This window comes from Suncus etruscus, chromosome 13 (assembly GCF_024139225.1).
Source record: "Suncus etruscus isolate mSunEtr1 chromosome 13, mSunEtr1.pri.cur, whole genome shotgun sequence".
NCBI classification, from domain to species: Eukaryota; Metazoa; Chordata; class Mammalia; order Eulipotyphla; family Soricidae; genus Suncus; species Suncus etruscus.
The window spans coordinates 30,790,978-30,807,179 of NC_064860.1; the positions used below are offsets into that span (position 1 = coordinate 30,790,978).

At 34.6% G+C, this 16,202-nt stretch overlaps 1 protein-coding gene across 1 annotated transcript in view; it reads right to left on the reverse strand.

The window, feature by feature from the left end:
- The window catches only part of STXBP5L (syntaxin binding protein 5L), a 323,518-nt gene that overhangs the window by 221,635 nt on the left and 85,681 nt on the right, over positions 1-16,202 (reverse strand). Inside the window, exons 6-7 of the mRNA XM_049785948.1 lie at positions 10,250-10,384; positions 6,767-6,830 (exon numbers count right to left, since the gene is read on the reverse strand). Coding sequence (XP_049641905.1) covers positions 6,767-6,830; positions 10,250-10,384 — 199 coding nt within the window. The remainder of the gene's footprint in view (positions 1-6,766; positions 6,831-10,249; positions 10,385-16,202) is intronic.

Below are 16,202 nucleotides of genomic sequence, written 5' to 3' on the forward strand. Positions count from 1 at the left end.
TATGTAACAAGTTAATGTAGTAGTCACAACTACAGGAAAATTACATCATATTTTGCATTGTTAACAAACTATACTTTTGAAACGATACAATCATGGATTTTGCAGAAATATAGATGGACCTTGAAAACATTATCTTAAAATAAGTTAGAAGAAGAAAGATAAATACAGAATGTTAGCACTTATATATTTAGAATATATACCATATATAAAATTAATATTCCATGAAAAACCACAATGATCTAACAGGCAGAAACTCCAAACATCATAGGTGTCAGCATATAGTGAGAAGTCTCAAATCAAGTAGAAAGGAGGCAATACAAAGCCTTGACTATCCAATGTACCATATAGATACCAGCAGTAATGAAAACAGCGGTTTAGAGGGAATAGGTAAGCAACCACCCTCTAACTAAAAAGGCCTAGAATAATAATATCCTAATTTATCCACAGAAGCAGGTGTAGAATATGACTGGAATCCAGGACTCCCGCTGCAGTAATTACTAACAATATGTTATCGGGCACAAAATAACCCTTCAACATCTTTGTCCACCGTCATTCTAGGAAACATAGGGTGGACACCTTAATTTTACACCTCGGTGCTCAATTATACTAGATACCATATACAGTGCTTATTATGACAATGTCTTGATAAAATATTCCAATTTACCCATCACCTTTTGTTTTATTCTTCTATTAGGACCTAAGCATATGATCACTCAGACCACCAAAACAGTCAATGACACACCAAAGACTTATGTTACAGCTCCCACTTATCAAAAACATTCCTGCAAACTACCACCTCCTTCTTTTTTCTTTTTTATCTCTTTTTATTTCTTCTTTCTTTCTCTCCTTTTTTCCTCATCAATCCAATCTATATTAAATACAGCCCACACTAGCAGTTTCTTTTTAGTAGAGGAACCTCATTACATAAGATGCGGCCAACAATACTTCATAGAGTAGCCACTTCTTATTGTCCCTTCCACCACATTACTTAGTACTCTAGACGTGAAAACTATTCTTATTCTAATATGCTCTGGCCACAATCTAACCCTGAATCTCTCCTTTAGCAAAGCCCATCCCATCATTTATGAAATGCCTAGAAATTGTAAAATCATTCAACTCCCATGCACTGGCCCAATTAATTTTTTAACTAAATTTTACTATATTCTCTTGTCTTTCTTTTCTCTTCTCTCTTCTCTTCTGTTTTTCTGTTATATCTCTTCTAATATATATCTTAGCTAATTATTTATCTTTTCTTAATTCAAGTATTTCTTAAAAGCTCAGACCCATTCAATGATAGTCAGGCCCCCCACAACAACTTAAGAACATATCTCTAATGTCTGTCTATATGTGGGCATGAGTTTGTAGTCAGGGACTCCTTTCTGATTGCCAAACCTAAAGTGTCAATAATCCATGCATACTGTATATATAGCCCCTCTTATATATTATCCCTCTTCTCCATTTCAGAAACCCTTCTATCCTCTCATCCCCCTATCCTGAGCCATTATCCCTCCTTATTTAATCCCCTTTACCCTCAATTCTTAACCCATTAGGTACCAAGACCGACCTCCTGTCCCAAGAAACCAAGACCCAGCTCCCAAAGTGAAAGGACACTCTCTCAGTCTCAAATCTCAAGTCCTGGCAAGAAACTACAACCATCACTCCTGCTGACTCATGCTATGTGGCCCTTCACTTCACCCCACAAAATGTGTACTGTCACATGCTACCGGAATCAGCTCCAGAAGGATCCCTAGCTCAAGGACATTACCTGATCCCTTACTACTGAAAATCATTTCTCAAACTCAACAGTACCATGGTGTGGGATAAAAATGTGCCCTGGGGCCTACCCCCACACAAGAATATCTCAAAAGACTTATTGGGGATGTCTATATTTCATCTGTATGTTTAATAACTCTATAATAGTACCTCTTAGTTTATTCCCAGTGGCACTAGAGGTAAGGAGTCTTGAAAACTAGCCTAGGATGGACTACGGTTCAATACCCTGGTGTTCCGTATAGTCCCCCAAGCCAGCAGCAATTTCTGAGCATATAGCCAGGAATAACCTCTGAGTGTCACTGGGTGTGGCCCAAAAGAACAAAAATAATTTTATTTTTATTTATTTCTGATATATATATTTTTTCTTAACCTCACTTTCTTTGGTTCTGCTTGGCACAAAAACCTACAAAAAAGTCTTGCCTGGGATAAAAGCTCAGGTCAAAACCAGGGCACAAAGTTTGTGTAGCCTGTTAATCTTACCCCCAAATGCACCAGCAATATAATATGACACCTTTTGCATAGGCACTCTAAAAAAGGGGGGAAATCCTATGCACAGAAACAAGCTCTTATCTACTAGGGATAAGAACCTATACATTTTATAATACGGGGCACCTCCCACCCTGAGCATGTGTCATGTGAACCCAAGTTAGACTCTATATGATTTGACAATGACCATCCAATCCAGAACCCCAGATACCAGACGTAGAACTGACACAGTTACCAGCAACTGAAAACTCCTCCCTGAGAAATTCTTAATACCATTCTGGCACCAACTTGCACCAGTTTTGATATGACATCCTGACACAGGAAACAGCAACAACTTGATCTATGAGAAGGTTACCCTAACTCATCACCTAATGGTCTGATGAAATCAGAAGACATGTCATCCTTTCCTCTGTGCAAAAATTAAGATCACTATCTACAAAAGACTGACATTGACAAACATGACTGGACAGAACCTATCATGGGACCAATAAGAAACATCCTAGCCTTGACCTCCAGCTAGCATTTATGCAAAAGCCAAGATCACTAATTCCAGAGGTCTGACTTTTACAACTGCAACTGAGCAGAACTTCTGGAACCATACTGAAACATTTTGTACTAGGCTTTGTCCTAGGATCTGAGCAAAACCAAGACCACTAATTACAAAAGACTGATTACAACAGTGATTGAACAGAACTTCTAGAACCATAAAGACTCTGTCCTAGCCTTTGTCCTATGACCTATGCAAATACCAAGACTTCTAGCTACCGAGGCTTGATATTATCATCCACAACTGAGCAGAAAGTTTCCTGACACCATAAAGGACCTTCGGTGTGAAAATGAGCATGTATGGAGTCTGTAGTTGTTCCAATGGCAGTATGGTTCAAGGACGAAGAAACCCTATCTCTTTTAGGCCAAGAGAATCTCCTCTCTAATTTCCCCTAATACTTGCTGTGCCTATGCAAAAACAAACAAACAAACAAACAAAAAAACAAAGCCTTGCCACACCATTTTTTCTTTTTCTTTTTTTTCTATTTTTCTTTCTTTTTCTTCTTCTTTTATATTATTTCAATCTTTTTATTTACTTTTATTCTCATGGTTATTATATGATGGTGGTTGTTTTTAGTAGATGAGTGCCTTTTTTCTTTTTCTTTATTTTTTATCTTTGTTTCTGTCTTTATTTTGTTTTGTTTTCCCTTTTTTCTTCTTTTAAATCGATATTTATAAACTCTAGAAGAAATACTCCCAGTTTTTGTTATTGTTGTTTTTGATTTTTGTTTTTTGTTTTTTTCCAAGAGAACCACATAACATGAATCATCTTGTTCTGCCTCATGAATTGAGGGGGAAAAATGGAGGGTACCAAGACCAAATAGTCGTATGGACATTGAGTGGAAATAAAATATGATCAAACTCAAACACCAAACCCAAAGATGTCAATGTCAACAGAATCAATACCCAATCGACAACAAGCCATACACAGAGAAGAGCAGTTAACACTAGCAGACCAGGAGTGGGGAGTGTCAGGGAGGGAGATATGGGATGCATGCTGGGAATAGGGGTGGAGGGAGGACAACACTGGTGGTGAGAATGGCCCTGATTTACTGTCACCATGTATCTTAAATATTACTGTTACTGTGCAAAATTTGTAATTCACTTGGTCACAATAAAATTATTAAAAAAAAGAGGCTACATTTCACTGCATTTGACATTTACAAAACAAGTATGTATTAGAATGTGTATTTTGTCTCTTTCGAAAAAAAATCCTGGAAATATTTTAAGTACAATTTCTGCTAGAGCTGAAGAGTTTATATGACAAATTTATGTGGTAAAATTTACTTTAAAGCTACATATTGAAGCTTCTGACATGCCTAAAATCAGTAATTAAGTCTCTAAATAGATCATCTTATTTTCACATGGTCTTTAATGCATTGGGAGATAACTTATAGTTCACCAAAAGATGTCTTCATACTCAAAATCTTTAAATATATTAACTAGTTTAATTAAAGACTTTTAAAATGTTATAACAGTTTGTTGAGAAAAAGAATGTGTTCTGGATTATCCAGGTGGGCCAATGTGATCACATAAGTCCTCAGGAGTAGAGAATCTTCCCTAGTTGTGCTTAGAAAGATGTAGCATAATATGGTAACTGAATGAGGTCAGAGGGGTATAATAATGAAGTAGTGGGGTCTAAATCTAAAGGAGATATGTATATATATATATATATGCTACAAAAACTGAAAAATAGCTGAACAATAGAAAATTATAAGAAGAAAGAAATACACTTGATATCTCATTTAAGATAGTAAACCCTTTGACATCTAAACAACAGTAATGTAAGATAATACATTTGTGTATTTTCAAGCAATTAAATAATAAAAATGGTCACAAAATAATTATTCTATCATCTCTATAATTATCATTTTCCTTCATCAATGAGCACTTTTATCCAAGAAAAATGATTTATTATATATATTTTAAAGTACAGTTATACATCCATGTACACATATTTGCTCTCCAAATGTCTTCCCTTCTATAAGCTTCTCAGCCAAATTAACCATGGAATGATGGTCATGTATTTTTGAAGTCAACATTTAGTAGAATTAAATACTATTTCACTTAATATCTTCAATGAATTCTCTGGTTTTAGGAAGGGTCAAAAGTCCAAAATCCTGAGTGTCTATAATCTAGAACAGTGACAAGCAAACTTTTTCTGTAAAGGAAAATATAGTATATATTATAGGGTCTGAAATCTACATAGCTCTGTCAAAACTGCTCAGCTTATACTCTTAGAGTATGAAAGTAGTTGTAGGTAGTAAGTTAATGAATAGGTATGGCTTCTTTCCTACAAACCACTTTCTAAAAAAGTGGGGGGGGGGCAGAAGATTATATTACTCTCACAGATTATAGTTTTCAATGTTTGATCAAGAACAATTTTGATAACCATTGTTTTAACCTGGTGTCTATACCAAATAGCCTGAGGCAGGGTTGAAATGATAATGTCTCACAGAGAAGTTTAACACTAGGGCTACAATAATAAGCAAAATAAAAGTAAAACAAAGAAGTAAAAAGTATGATTTTTTATGGCACTAACTAATATTTTGTGAGGAGATGCAGAAGAGACACAGTTAATCATTTATCAGATATATCTGCATGGAATTAAATTGTAGAATGTTTCTAATAGTTTATATTAAATCTATTACCAATTTATTAAGAAGAGTAAAAAATATATATATTGTATCTTCTCTAAATATGACCAAGCTTTCCTCCTTGGGACATCTTCAGAGTAGTGTCTTATTTCTCCTTTGGCAGCTATTATGAAAGTAAAATCTCATGCCTTATCATGTTCTTAATATGTGAACTGAATCTAAAATCAGAGTCAAACTCTTGGTTTAATAAGTCAACCTCAGGAGACAGTATAATGTGAGGTTAATACTGCCAAAACAGAGGTAAGATATCAAGTGTTGGAAGACCCCAAAAAATAATAATGTGAGCTGATGTACACAGAATTATGTCTAATATTTATTAGGTCAATTCAGTTTATATACTTTAAAATAATCAAGCCAGTGATGAAGTGTTAGTATAATGGGTAGGGCATTTGCCTTGTACATGACTAACTCAGATTTTCTCCAGCATCCCATATAATCCCAAGCACTACCCAGAGTGATTTCTGAGCACAGAGCCAGGACTTGGTGTGGTCTCAAAATCAAAATTAATAAAATTTTAAAGTAAAATAAAATAACCGAATATACACTAAATAACTAATTAAAAAATGTCTATACTGTGCTCATTACCAATCACTCCTCACTCTGATTAAGGTACTATTTGTGTTTCAAGGTTGGCTCTATGCAAGGAAAGTGCCAAGATTCCTGTATATCACATCATTACAGAAGTATAGTATTTCTAATAAAAAGTACATTCTTCTCACTTTATCAATTTTGTTTACTCATAAAAGAAAAATGATGAAATAATCAAGATGAGTAAGATAATATTAATAATATTTTACATTTTAGTACCTATTTTAAAATTCAGGTTGGGTAATTTCATTATGGCTATTTAATATTGATTATTTATCATAATAAACATTGGATTCAGAGATCAATAATTAATGACATTTATCATCTTAATAAGTTAAAATATGTAATATTTAAAAATCAAATTTTTCCAGAGATTACATGATTTCCTCAAAATTATAGCATTAAGTATCAATGCTAACACTACAAAAACTAAAAAATTTGGTACCATTATTAATGTAAATTCATAATGTTTATAAGATGAAAGGGAATAGAAGGAATGAGTTATACTGAGTTGTTATTTGTGTGTGTGATATTAGACAGCACTGGAACTTGTCTAATAAGTATAGTAAAAAGTTTATTTGATTAGCTATTTGATAAACATACTTAAACTTTAGATTACATTTAAAGATATGAGCCAGGCTAAAAGTTAATTTAAAAGATTTTAAAGCACCATTTTAAAAGTTGAGGAAAATAGATCAAGATATTGTAATACTCACTTTTCCTTCATCTCTTGGGCTGTCACTTAAATGTACAACTGGGCCTGGATGAGTCTTTGTGGATCTGTTAAATTAATCCAAAACAGTTATTAAACATAAAAATTAAAACTTCTTACCATTAGAAATGGGAACAAATAGATTAACATAATACTAGGATATATGCAGAATATACTGCCATTTAGTTTAGATTCATTTCAGGTTTTGTCTTTAAGATAGTATCTCTTACTCTATTGAAATGATATTTATATTTTTCAAATCACACTTAGAAATGTCAATTCATATAGCAATAGAATTGTTCCTATTTATATGTGTACTGCCTTATTTAGGATTAGAAAATATAAAACTGAACATAGGCAGAAAAAAACATACAGTCACAAGGCTGATGTTATAAACATATTTCAAACAACTGCCAAGAGACATAACAGATTTAAAATTTTTATTTACAGGGCTAGACATTTATTTCTGTGGGACATTTATTTGCTTTGCACATAGCTGGCCCTGGTTCCATCCTCAGAATATCATTTGGTACCCAGAACCTGTCACATAATTCCTGCGCATAAAGCCATTTGGACCACACCTTGAGCACTCCTGGGTGTGGTCCAAAAATTAAAGAAAAATATTTCTGTTTACATAAAATCTCTAATTTTGCTCCTAAAGAACGAATAGTGACTTATTTGATTTATAATGAAACTATGTTTACTGGTAACAAGCTTACATGAAAAGGAAAATAATGGTGAAAATTAGCTATCTAGTTATGTCTCTTTTATCCAGTATTTACGATAACCAGTGACAAATAATTAGAAATATAAACATATTACTAAAGGTGCTTGAAATCTGTTAGAGTCATTAAATTTATTCTAACATGTAATTAAATTTTTTCTTTTATATTTTATACTTTAACATATCATTGATGAATATAATTATTTCATGGTCATATATGACCTGAGTTAAACATATTTTATTACTGTTAATTTCTCACAACCATTTCTTAAAATCCTAATTATGCTAGGTAAACCCCATTATGATTCTATTGGCATAATTATAGCTTCTAAACAAACAAGAATAATAAAATAATAAAGGGGATTATTTTTGTAATTCTTGAAATCAGACAAAACTGTAACAAAAAGTGACACATTAAAGAATTCTAATTCTGCAGATTCTAATTCTTCAGTCACATAAAAGTGATAAAATTTATAAGACATAAAAATGAAGATAGAGGGGCTGGAGAGATAGCATGGAGGTAAAGCGTTTGCCTTTCATGCAAGAGGTCATTGGTTCGAATCCCAGCGTCCCATATGGTCCCCTGTGCCTGCCAGGAGCAATTTCTGAGCATGGAGCCAGGAGTAACCCCTGAGCACTGCCGGGTGTGACCCAAAAACCACAAAAAAAAAATGAAGATAGAGTTACTTCTTTTTATAACAAATAATTATAAATGTTACAAATAATATATACATTGCACATGATACAATGCCAAAGCATAGTAAGAACTTATATTTTAAATATCGTGACTGCTGTAAATCATGAAAATAAATGCAAATTAGAGTGACTAACTGCATTCTAAAATATAAATAAGAAGAGAATCTAAAGCCTCATTAAAATTCTTAGAATAGGGCCGGAGAGATAGCATGGAGGTTAGGCGTTTGCCTTTCATGCAGGAGGTCATCGGTTCGAATCCCGGCGTCCCATATGGTCCCCTGTGCCTGCCAGGAGCAATTTCTGAGCCTGGAGCCAGAAATAACCCCTGAGCACTGCCGGGTGTGACCCAAAAACCACAAAAAAAAATTCTTAGAATAAAATATGCATTCATTTCAGATTGTACTATTTTAAACCTTGAAGAGTATTTGTTAAACATATGGATTTAGAAACAATATTGCTATAATGATGAAATAGTTCAACTGTTTATGATAAATTAATTACTTTAATAGCATTATACTGAAAACATGATACATTATAACTACTTGTGCAAATAGGAAATTGTTATAAAAGTTCTATAATTAAATTTTCTCTAATATTTACCTGAAATTTTTCATTACTATTATAAAATGTCATAAAGTAAGCATGAAATTAACTCAATTTGTTACTTTTATAGGACTAATAATTCTGGGATGAAAGCTTTTCTGAGTAACTATAAAAGTATATGACTTTGGGAATATAATTATCTATTATATTTTTAAAATACAAGTAGAATAGAATATAAATGAGCAAATAAACTCATACCAAATGTTTTATTTTTTAAAGTCAAAAGTGGTTTTTATTTATTTATCATATTACTTTTCAATAATAACATTAGTCATTCAGTAGTTACTCTGTGGAAAGCACAAAATATGCCAAATAAAAATTAAAAACAAGAAAAAATAAACACTCTGTGAAACAATTTTTAGTCTAAGGAAAGAACTATCATCAATAAAAACTTCAGACCTTCAGATAAAATAAAAAAGAAACATTGTACCCAAAATATAAGAATATATACAATGCACAAAATAGTAACAGCCTTCCCTATAAATTAATAATCATTCTAAATGAAACATTTGTAATATAGAATGAATTAAATTAAATTAAATATATATATATATATAAATTAAAATAAATATATATATATATAAATTAAATATAGAATTAAAGTGACTAGTCAAACTTCATCAAAATAAAATGTGTTTTGTTTTTGGTTTTTTTTGGGGGGGGGGTTGGGTCCACACCCTGTGATGCTCAGGGGTTACTTCTGTCTATGCACTCAGAAATTGCCCCTGGCTTGGGGGACCATATGGGATGCTGGGGGATTGAACTGTGGTCCGTCTTAGGTCAGAGCATGCAAGACAATTGCCCTACCACTTGCACCATTGCTCCAACCTCCAAATAGAATGTTAATAAAAGTTTTAGAGGAATAATTTTAGAGTATAGCATAATGATACAGAATGAGCCAACATTGAATCAAACATGTCTTATTTAAGTACCCAATGAATAAACATAAACATTTATAAAGAAAAAATTTTTTGTTTAATCTATTAAACAGGAGAACAGCTTGAATATGTAGGACAACTTTCAACTGCAGATATTGCACATTTTTCACATGCAGAAAGCAAATTACTCATGACAAAGTGAAAATTAAAGTTTACATCAAACCCAAATATATAGATTTGGATTGTATGTATACAATCCAAGTTGTATACATAAGAAAGCTATTAAAGAATGATTCTCTATAGAACTCAGAGTAATATTTAATGAGATAAAATCATTGTTATTTTATGCAAAATTAAATGTGATAACAATATACTTATAAATCTCATTTGAGTGACTATACTATGGTTTATTATGAAGAAATAAGAAAATTTCCAAATATAAATCATATAAGGAAGTCTTAATGAAATCATACAAATATAATCCATAACTATTTGGAATATTTGTAAAGTGTAGACATAGTATATGTTTATATGTTAACATAATATATTTTGAAAATTCTCTAGAAATATACAAATTCAAACTCACAGTTCAATTGCCTTGTTCCACATGATAACATATCCAGAAAGAATGAAAGATTCAATATTTACAATATGTGTATTTCCTCTTTCTGTTCCAACATAGAGCCATTTACTCTGGAAAGGTAGATGACAGTAAGTAATTCTGAAAGAAAGAAAATTATAATTAAAATATCAGTTCTACATATAATCATTCTTAATATTTATACTTATTAAGTAGTAATATTTAAATAACAAGTAAACATATTATTTCCTCTAATAGAATTTAGATGATAGTAGAAGTATAGGTTATATACTAATGTGTAACATTAAAAATATGTGGCTTAATCAGTAGGCACTTAAGGATTAAGATCCAGACCAGAGAACACAAAAGAATGATGGGGAATCTCACTGTCTCAAGTAATTGAGACAACAGCTTTAACAGGTCTGAGGCCATATGCAGAACTGTGTTTCCCAAGCTAGTGCCCACTCATGTGGCTGCAATATAATTTCTTACCCTCACAAAGCTCTTCCAGAGACCTTAACCAGCTGAAGAAACCTTTGATAAGTAGGAAAGACACATCTCCAGACTTCAAAAGGAACCATGGTTAAGTAACAAAGAAATCCACCACAAGTAGTGGGCAAAGATAGTAATCTTAAAGACAATATCAATAATCTCCCCCTTTATAATCTCTCTGCAATGGACTTGAGTGGAAATGATTAGAACATTCAGTGAGGTAAGAGGAACAACAGAATGAACTGCCAATATGAAATAGAGCAAGAAAAGTTTTTCCAAAAAGTAATATTGGGAAAACTAGTAAGCCACATGCACTAAAAATAAACTCAGACTCTTTCACTCAACATCAAAAAAATCAAATCAAAATAGATTATAGTTCTCAATATCAGGCCTGAAGTCATAAGTTACATAGAATAAAATATAGGCACAAACATATATGACATTGAAGCTCTCTTTAGGGATATAATGACACCAACTGAAGAAATGAAATAAAGATAAACAAATGGGACTACATTAAATTAAGAAGTTTCTGCACCTCAAAGAAAATAAGGAGCTAAATACAAAGACAACCATAAACTACGAGATATTATTTACCCTTCATTCATCTGATAAAAGGCTAATATAAAGTACTGGTAGAAGTTTACAAGAAGAAAATATTCAACCCCATAGAAAGGGGGGGAGGACATAAAGTTCCTCAAAGAAGAAATACAAATAACTAAAGGCAGGTTGGAAAGATAGCACAGTGGTAGGGTGTTTGACTTGCACACAGCCAAACCAGGACGGACGGTGGTTTGAATCCTGGCATCTCATATGGTCCCCTATGCCTGCCAGGAGTGATTTCTGAGCACAGAGCCAGGACTAACCCCTGAGCACTGCTGGGTGTGACCCATAAAATAATAATAATAATAGTAATAATAATAATAATAGCCAAAGGCATATGTGAACATTCTTTGTATTACTAAGTATCAGGACAATAAAAATAACACCAATCATATATCATTCCATATCAAAGATACTAGCACACATGAAAAAGAACAACAATCATTTGGCATGGAAAGTGGGACAACCTGCTGGCAAGAATACTGATTGCTCCAGCCTTTTTGGAAAATAACATGGTTATTTCTCAAAGAAACTAGAAATTGGGCTTCCATATGACCCATCAATTCCACTCCTTTAAATATGCCCCATAGCTCTCAAAAAGCAATGTAGAAATGAAATCTGCATTACTATATTCATTGTAGCACTATTCACAATAGCAAAATTTGTAAATAAAATGAGCGTTATGTGTTGGTGTAGATACCTAAGACCCACCCATTTCTGGGAGGGGTCTTGGAAACCAGATAGTAGGTGTAACCTTACCTGCAAGACCCTCCCATTCCTGGGAGGGGTCTTGGAAAAGTTAGATAAGGCTTGAACCGAGGGAATTCGGCCCTTTTGGCTCTTTGCCCTTTTTGGCCGTTTCCTTTGGCCCTGAAGATGGCTGAAGTGAGTTAAGATGCAGGGCTAGCCAAGAATGGCTGAATGCTTGAAAGATTATGAGTAGGCCACACACATGTGGTGGATAGGGCATGAATAAAGTTGTTGCTTCCTGACGCCTGCCTGTGAGTGAGTGATTACGCCGATTAACTGGGCCTGGAACCCGCTGGCTAAATGGGGATGCGGAGCCACGTGGCCTGGGATGGCAGAAAGAAATCCATCGCCATCCACCGCCATCCAGCCCCATCCTTAATTATGTAATGCAAGAATTGGCGCCCGAACAGGGACCTGAATCCTGAACCCAAGAAAACAGCAATGCTGGTGAGATTTCTGCTTTTCAGTTTCATTTTGGCTCTTTTCAGGTGCACTGAGCCCAAAACCCTGGGCCACGTGCAACAATGTTCAAAAATGGCCGTTACCCCTTCTAGGGTAAGAAGGGCAACTGAAAGAAGGGAGGTGGAAGCTTGCATCACCTCTAGCCCAGGCCCAGGCCCAGAACTGAGACTTTGTTACAAGAAACAAAAACCTCGGCCTGTACAAAAACTGATTCAAAGCTTAAATTGGAAACGGAGGAGAAAAAAGACTGTATTTAAAGTGGACTGATTTTCTGAAAATGACCTGCGGCTTGAATTTGGATTTCGACTTTGGAAATTTCGGACTGAACTTTTAGTTTAAATAACTTTGAACTTTGAACATCCAAAAGCCCTCTGCAAAAAAGCTGGGGCCAAAAACTGGCTTGCTAAGTGCTGCCCGGAGGGGAAAAGCAGTGAAAAGTTATCAGCCCAGAAGCAGAAACGCCTCAGCTCAGCTTTGCTCCATGGCAAGCCTGAAATCACACACCATCCAGATCACAAAGGTGAAAAAGCTAGCGAACCGGCAGCGGGCAGCGAAACCTGCAACCTCATGGTCAACAGAACCGTCTACGGGGCCTGAAACTATGAAAGGAAGCCACGTGGTGAGATCAGCGTGGGACAAACCAGCATCTGAACTTTAGGTGTAGGGACTAAGCGGGTAGTCTTATATTTTACTCATAGTTGGTGATGGCATAAGTTTTAGTTAGTTAGTGGTTTAAAAAAAAACATAGTTGGTGATGGAATAAGTTTTAGTTAGTTAGTGGTTAAAAAATAAAAAATAAAGGGAGGTAATACAGTTTAGCCCATTTAAACATCTGATTTCTAACCACCTGCATCTTTGTCTTAGTCATTTTCTTTATAATTTAAATGTGTTTTGTTGTCTTTCATAGTTAATATTTTCAATTGCAAAATGTTTTACTGTGTATTTTAATGTACTTAGCCTGTTTTTAAAATGTATGTTAAGCATTTATGCTGTAGTACTTGTGTATAGAAAAGGTATAGGAACAAAAAGTTCCCCCAATATAGTTTAAAAGTATAGAAACATGAAAGTTCCGGAATAGTGCTTGGTAAAAAAGCATTAATAAAATTTTAGGTTACAGGTGTATAGTATATTTTGCAAAAATATTATGTTTTTAAAAAGGGCTGGTATATTAATTTTCACTTTATTACGTTGGTGCATGAAAATATTAAGAAAAGGGGGAATTGCATCAGTTTGGTCTTGATGCCTCCCTTATTTCCCCCTCTAAGTAGGGGCAGGGGTAGCTAGTTCAAGTTGCGTGGTTTTGCCTGAAAAAGAGAAAATAAATAAACTGGGGTAAGAGTTTAATACCCCAAAAATGGGCAGAATCCTTCTAGAGGTTCTCATCATCGATTTGGGAAATGAAGGAGAAAAAGAAGTTGAAACACTCCACCAGTACCAAAAGAAGTGTCAAATATCCAGTGAGGACTCCAGCTATAATGATAAGCACCACAAAAAAAAAAACAGATAAAAAACAAAACAAAACAAAACAAACAAAAAACAAACACAAACAAACAAAAAACACACCGTGGTCTTGAAATAAGAAACATGGCGTAGCACATAACGAAAGAAAAGAAAGGAAGAGAAAAAAAAATAAGAATAATTGGGGACAACAATTTCAATAATCACATCCAAACTGAGAAATCGACCAAAATAGCTAGGTAAATAAAAATAATAATAACAATAATAAATGAAGGTAAGATATATATAAATAACAAAGGTTTTGTGTTTTTTGTATTTTTTTCCCTCCTGCCCTGGCACAGTGAATATTGGGGTCATTCGAAAAGGAATTCACTTGCCCTATGAGATATGGGGTTTCTCCGTCCTTGGAGTATACTGTCATGGGATCAGCTCTAGTCTTTGCTCAGGATCATTACTCTCCCGGTTGTGTTTTTTTTTTTTTTTTTTTTTTTTTGGTGTGTGGAAGGCTTCTGCTCTGTCCAGTGTGATACAGTCAGAGCTCTGTGTTTAGAGGTCTCAGTATCTGTACATATCCTGAGGTGGGACTTATGGTGAAGTCAGTCTTTGTGAATCTAGAGGTTCTGTTGCCTCAGTGCCATTTTAATCCATCTTCTGTGGTTGGTGATCTTGGTCTTTGCGCTGAACCTAGGAAGGCATCTAGGATAGCATCTTTCTTTGTTCTTCCAGAAGCCCCTTTCCGTTACAATTGTCTCTGCCAGACCTTTAGAACTGGGGATCATGTTTATTGTGCAGGTCTTAGTTCAAACCCTAAACTAGGGCTTTTATGTTGGTCCCAAGATGTATACGGTCTGGTCGTGGTTCTAGCAGCCAGTCATCTGTAAATCACGATCTTGGCTTTTGTATCTACCAAAGGGTGCCACGTCTTCTGGTTTTGTCTTGTCGTTAGCTGGTAAGGTAGGCTAAACTGTTCTAAGGTCAAGTTGTTCACATTTTCCTCATTGTCGGGATATCATTAGAGCTGGCCCTTGTTGTTGACCCTGCAGTATTAAGACTGTCCCAGATGGAGTTTGTTTCTTGCAGCTGTTGTGAAGAGCTGTGCCATTTCTATGTCTGGGATCCAGGGTTCAAGGCTGGATGGATGATATCTAATCACCTGAGGTCTAAGTTGATTCCACATGACATATTTTCAAGGTTGGAGATATCCCTGTATTGTAAACAACTATGAGTTCCTATCTCTAGTAGATAAGAGCTCTTTTTTTTTTAATATGTAAGATTTCCCCTTTATTTAGTGTGCCTTTGCAGGGGGAAGTGGTGCTCCATTATATGTCGGAGTATTTGGGGTGGACAAAGTGGATAACAGAAATAGGTCACATATATATAAGTAGTTGGTTAGAGACAGAGGGGACCACATATTCTAGCCGCCCTGGGGGTGAGGGAAGAGGAAAAGGGAGGTAAGACAAAAACGGAGGTGTAGGGAGGACAATTTGGGGATGGGAATCCCCCCTGATTTTATGTAAATATGTACCTAAAATATTATTGTCAACAATATGTAAGCCACTATGATCAAAATAAAAATTATATTAAAAAATGGGAAAAAAAAAGAAATTATACCTCTGATCATGTTGAATGGTTTTGTTTGTTACTGAAATGCATGGCATAGCCTTAATAGCATACACTAGAACTAGTTTGGAAATTTCCTTATAACTGTATACCTTTATAAGGCATCATTTCACTTGGATAGAGCAGAGTAGCCGTGACAGAATGTGTAAAAACTTTCTCTCATATGTGCCTCCATTAGCATAATTCTAGGTCCTAATTACATTAGGCATTTATAAGAATCTTATCTATAAGTTATGGTAGTCAATAAACCCACAAAATTTCCTTGTTTTTAATATAAACTTGCCAAATAACTATTTGTTAGATGCCTTCCACTCAGATTTATTTTTTATATTTATCTTTACTGGTTAGTGATTTTGGGGAAGTTGCTGCTTGTCTGAAGGGGGGGGGGGTCATACCCACCTGTGCTCAAAGCTTACTCCAGGCTCTGCATTTAGGGACCAATCTTAGCAGGGCTTGAGGAATCATACATGGTTCTCAGGATCAAAGTGTGTGTTGCTGTGTGTAAGGCAAGCATCAAACCCAGTGCATTATGTCTTCAGTTCTTAAATCATTTTTTCCAAAATGTAAGTAATATATA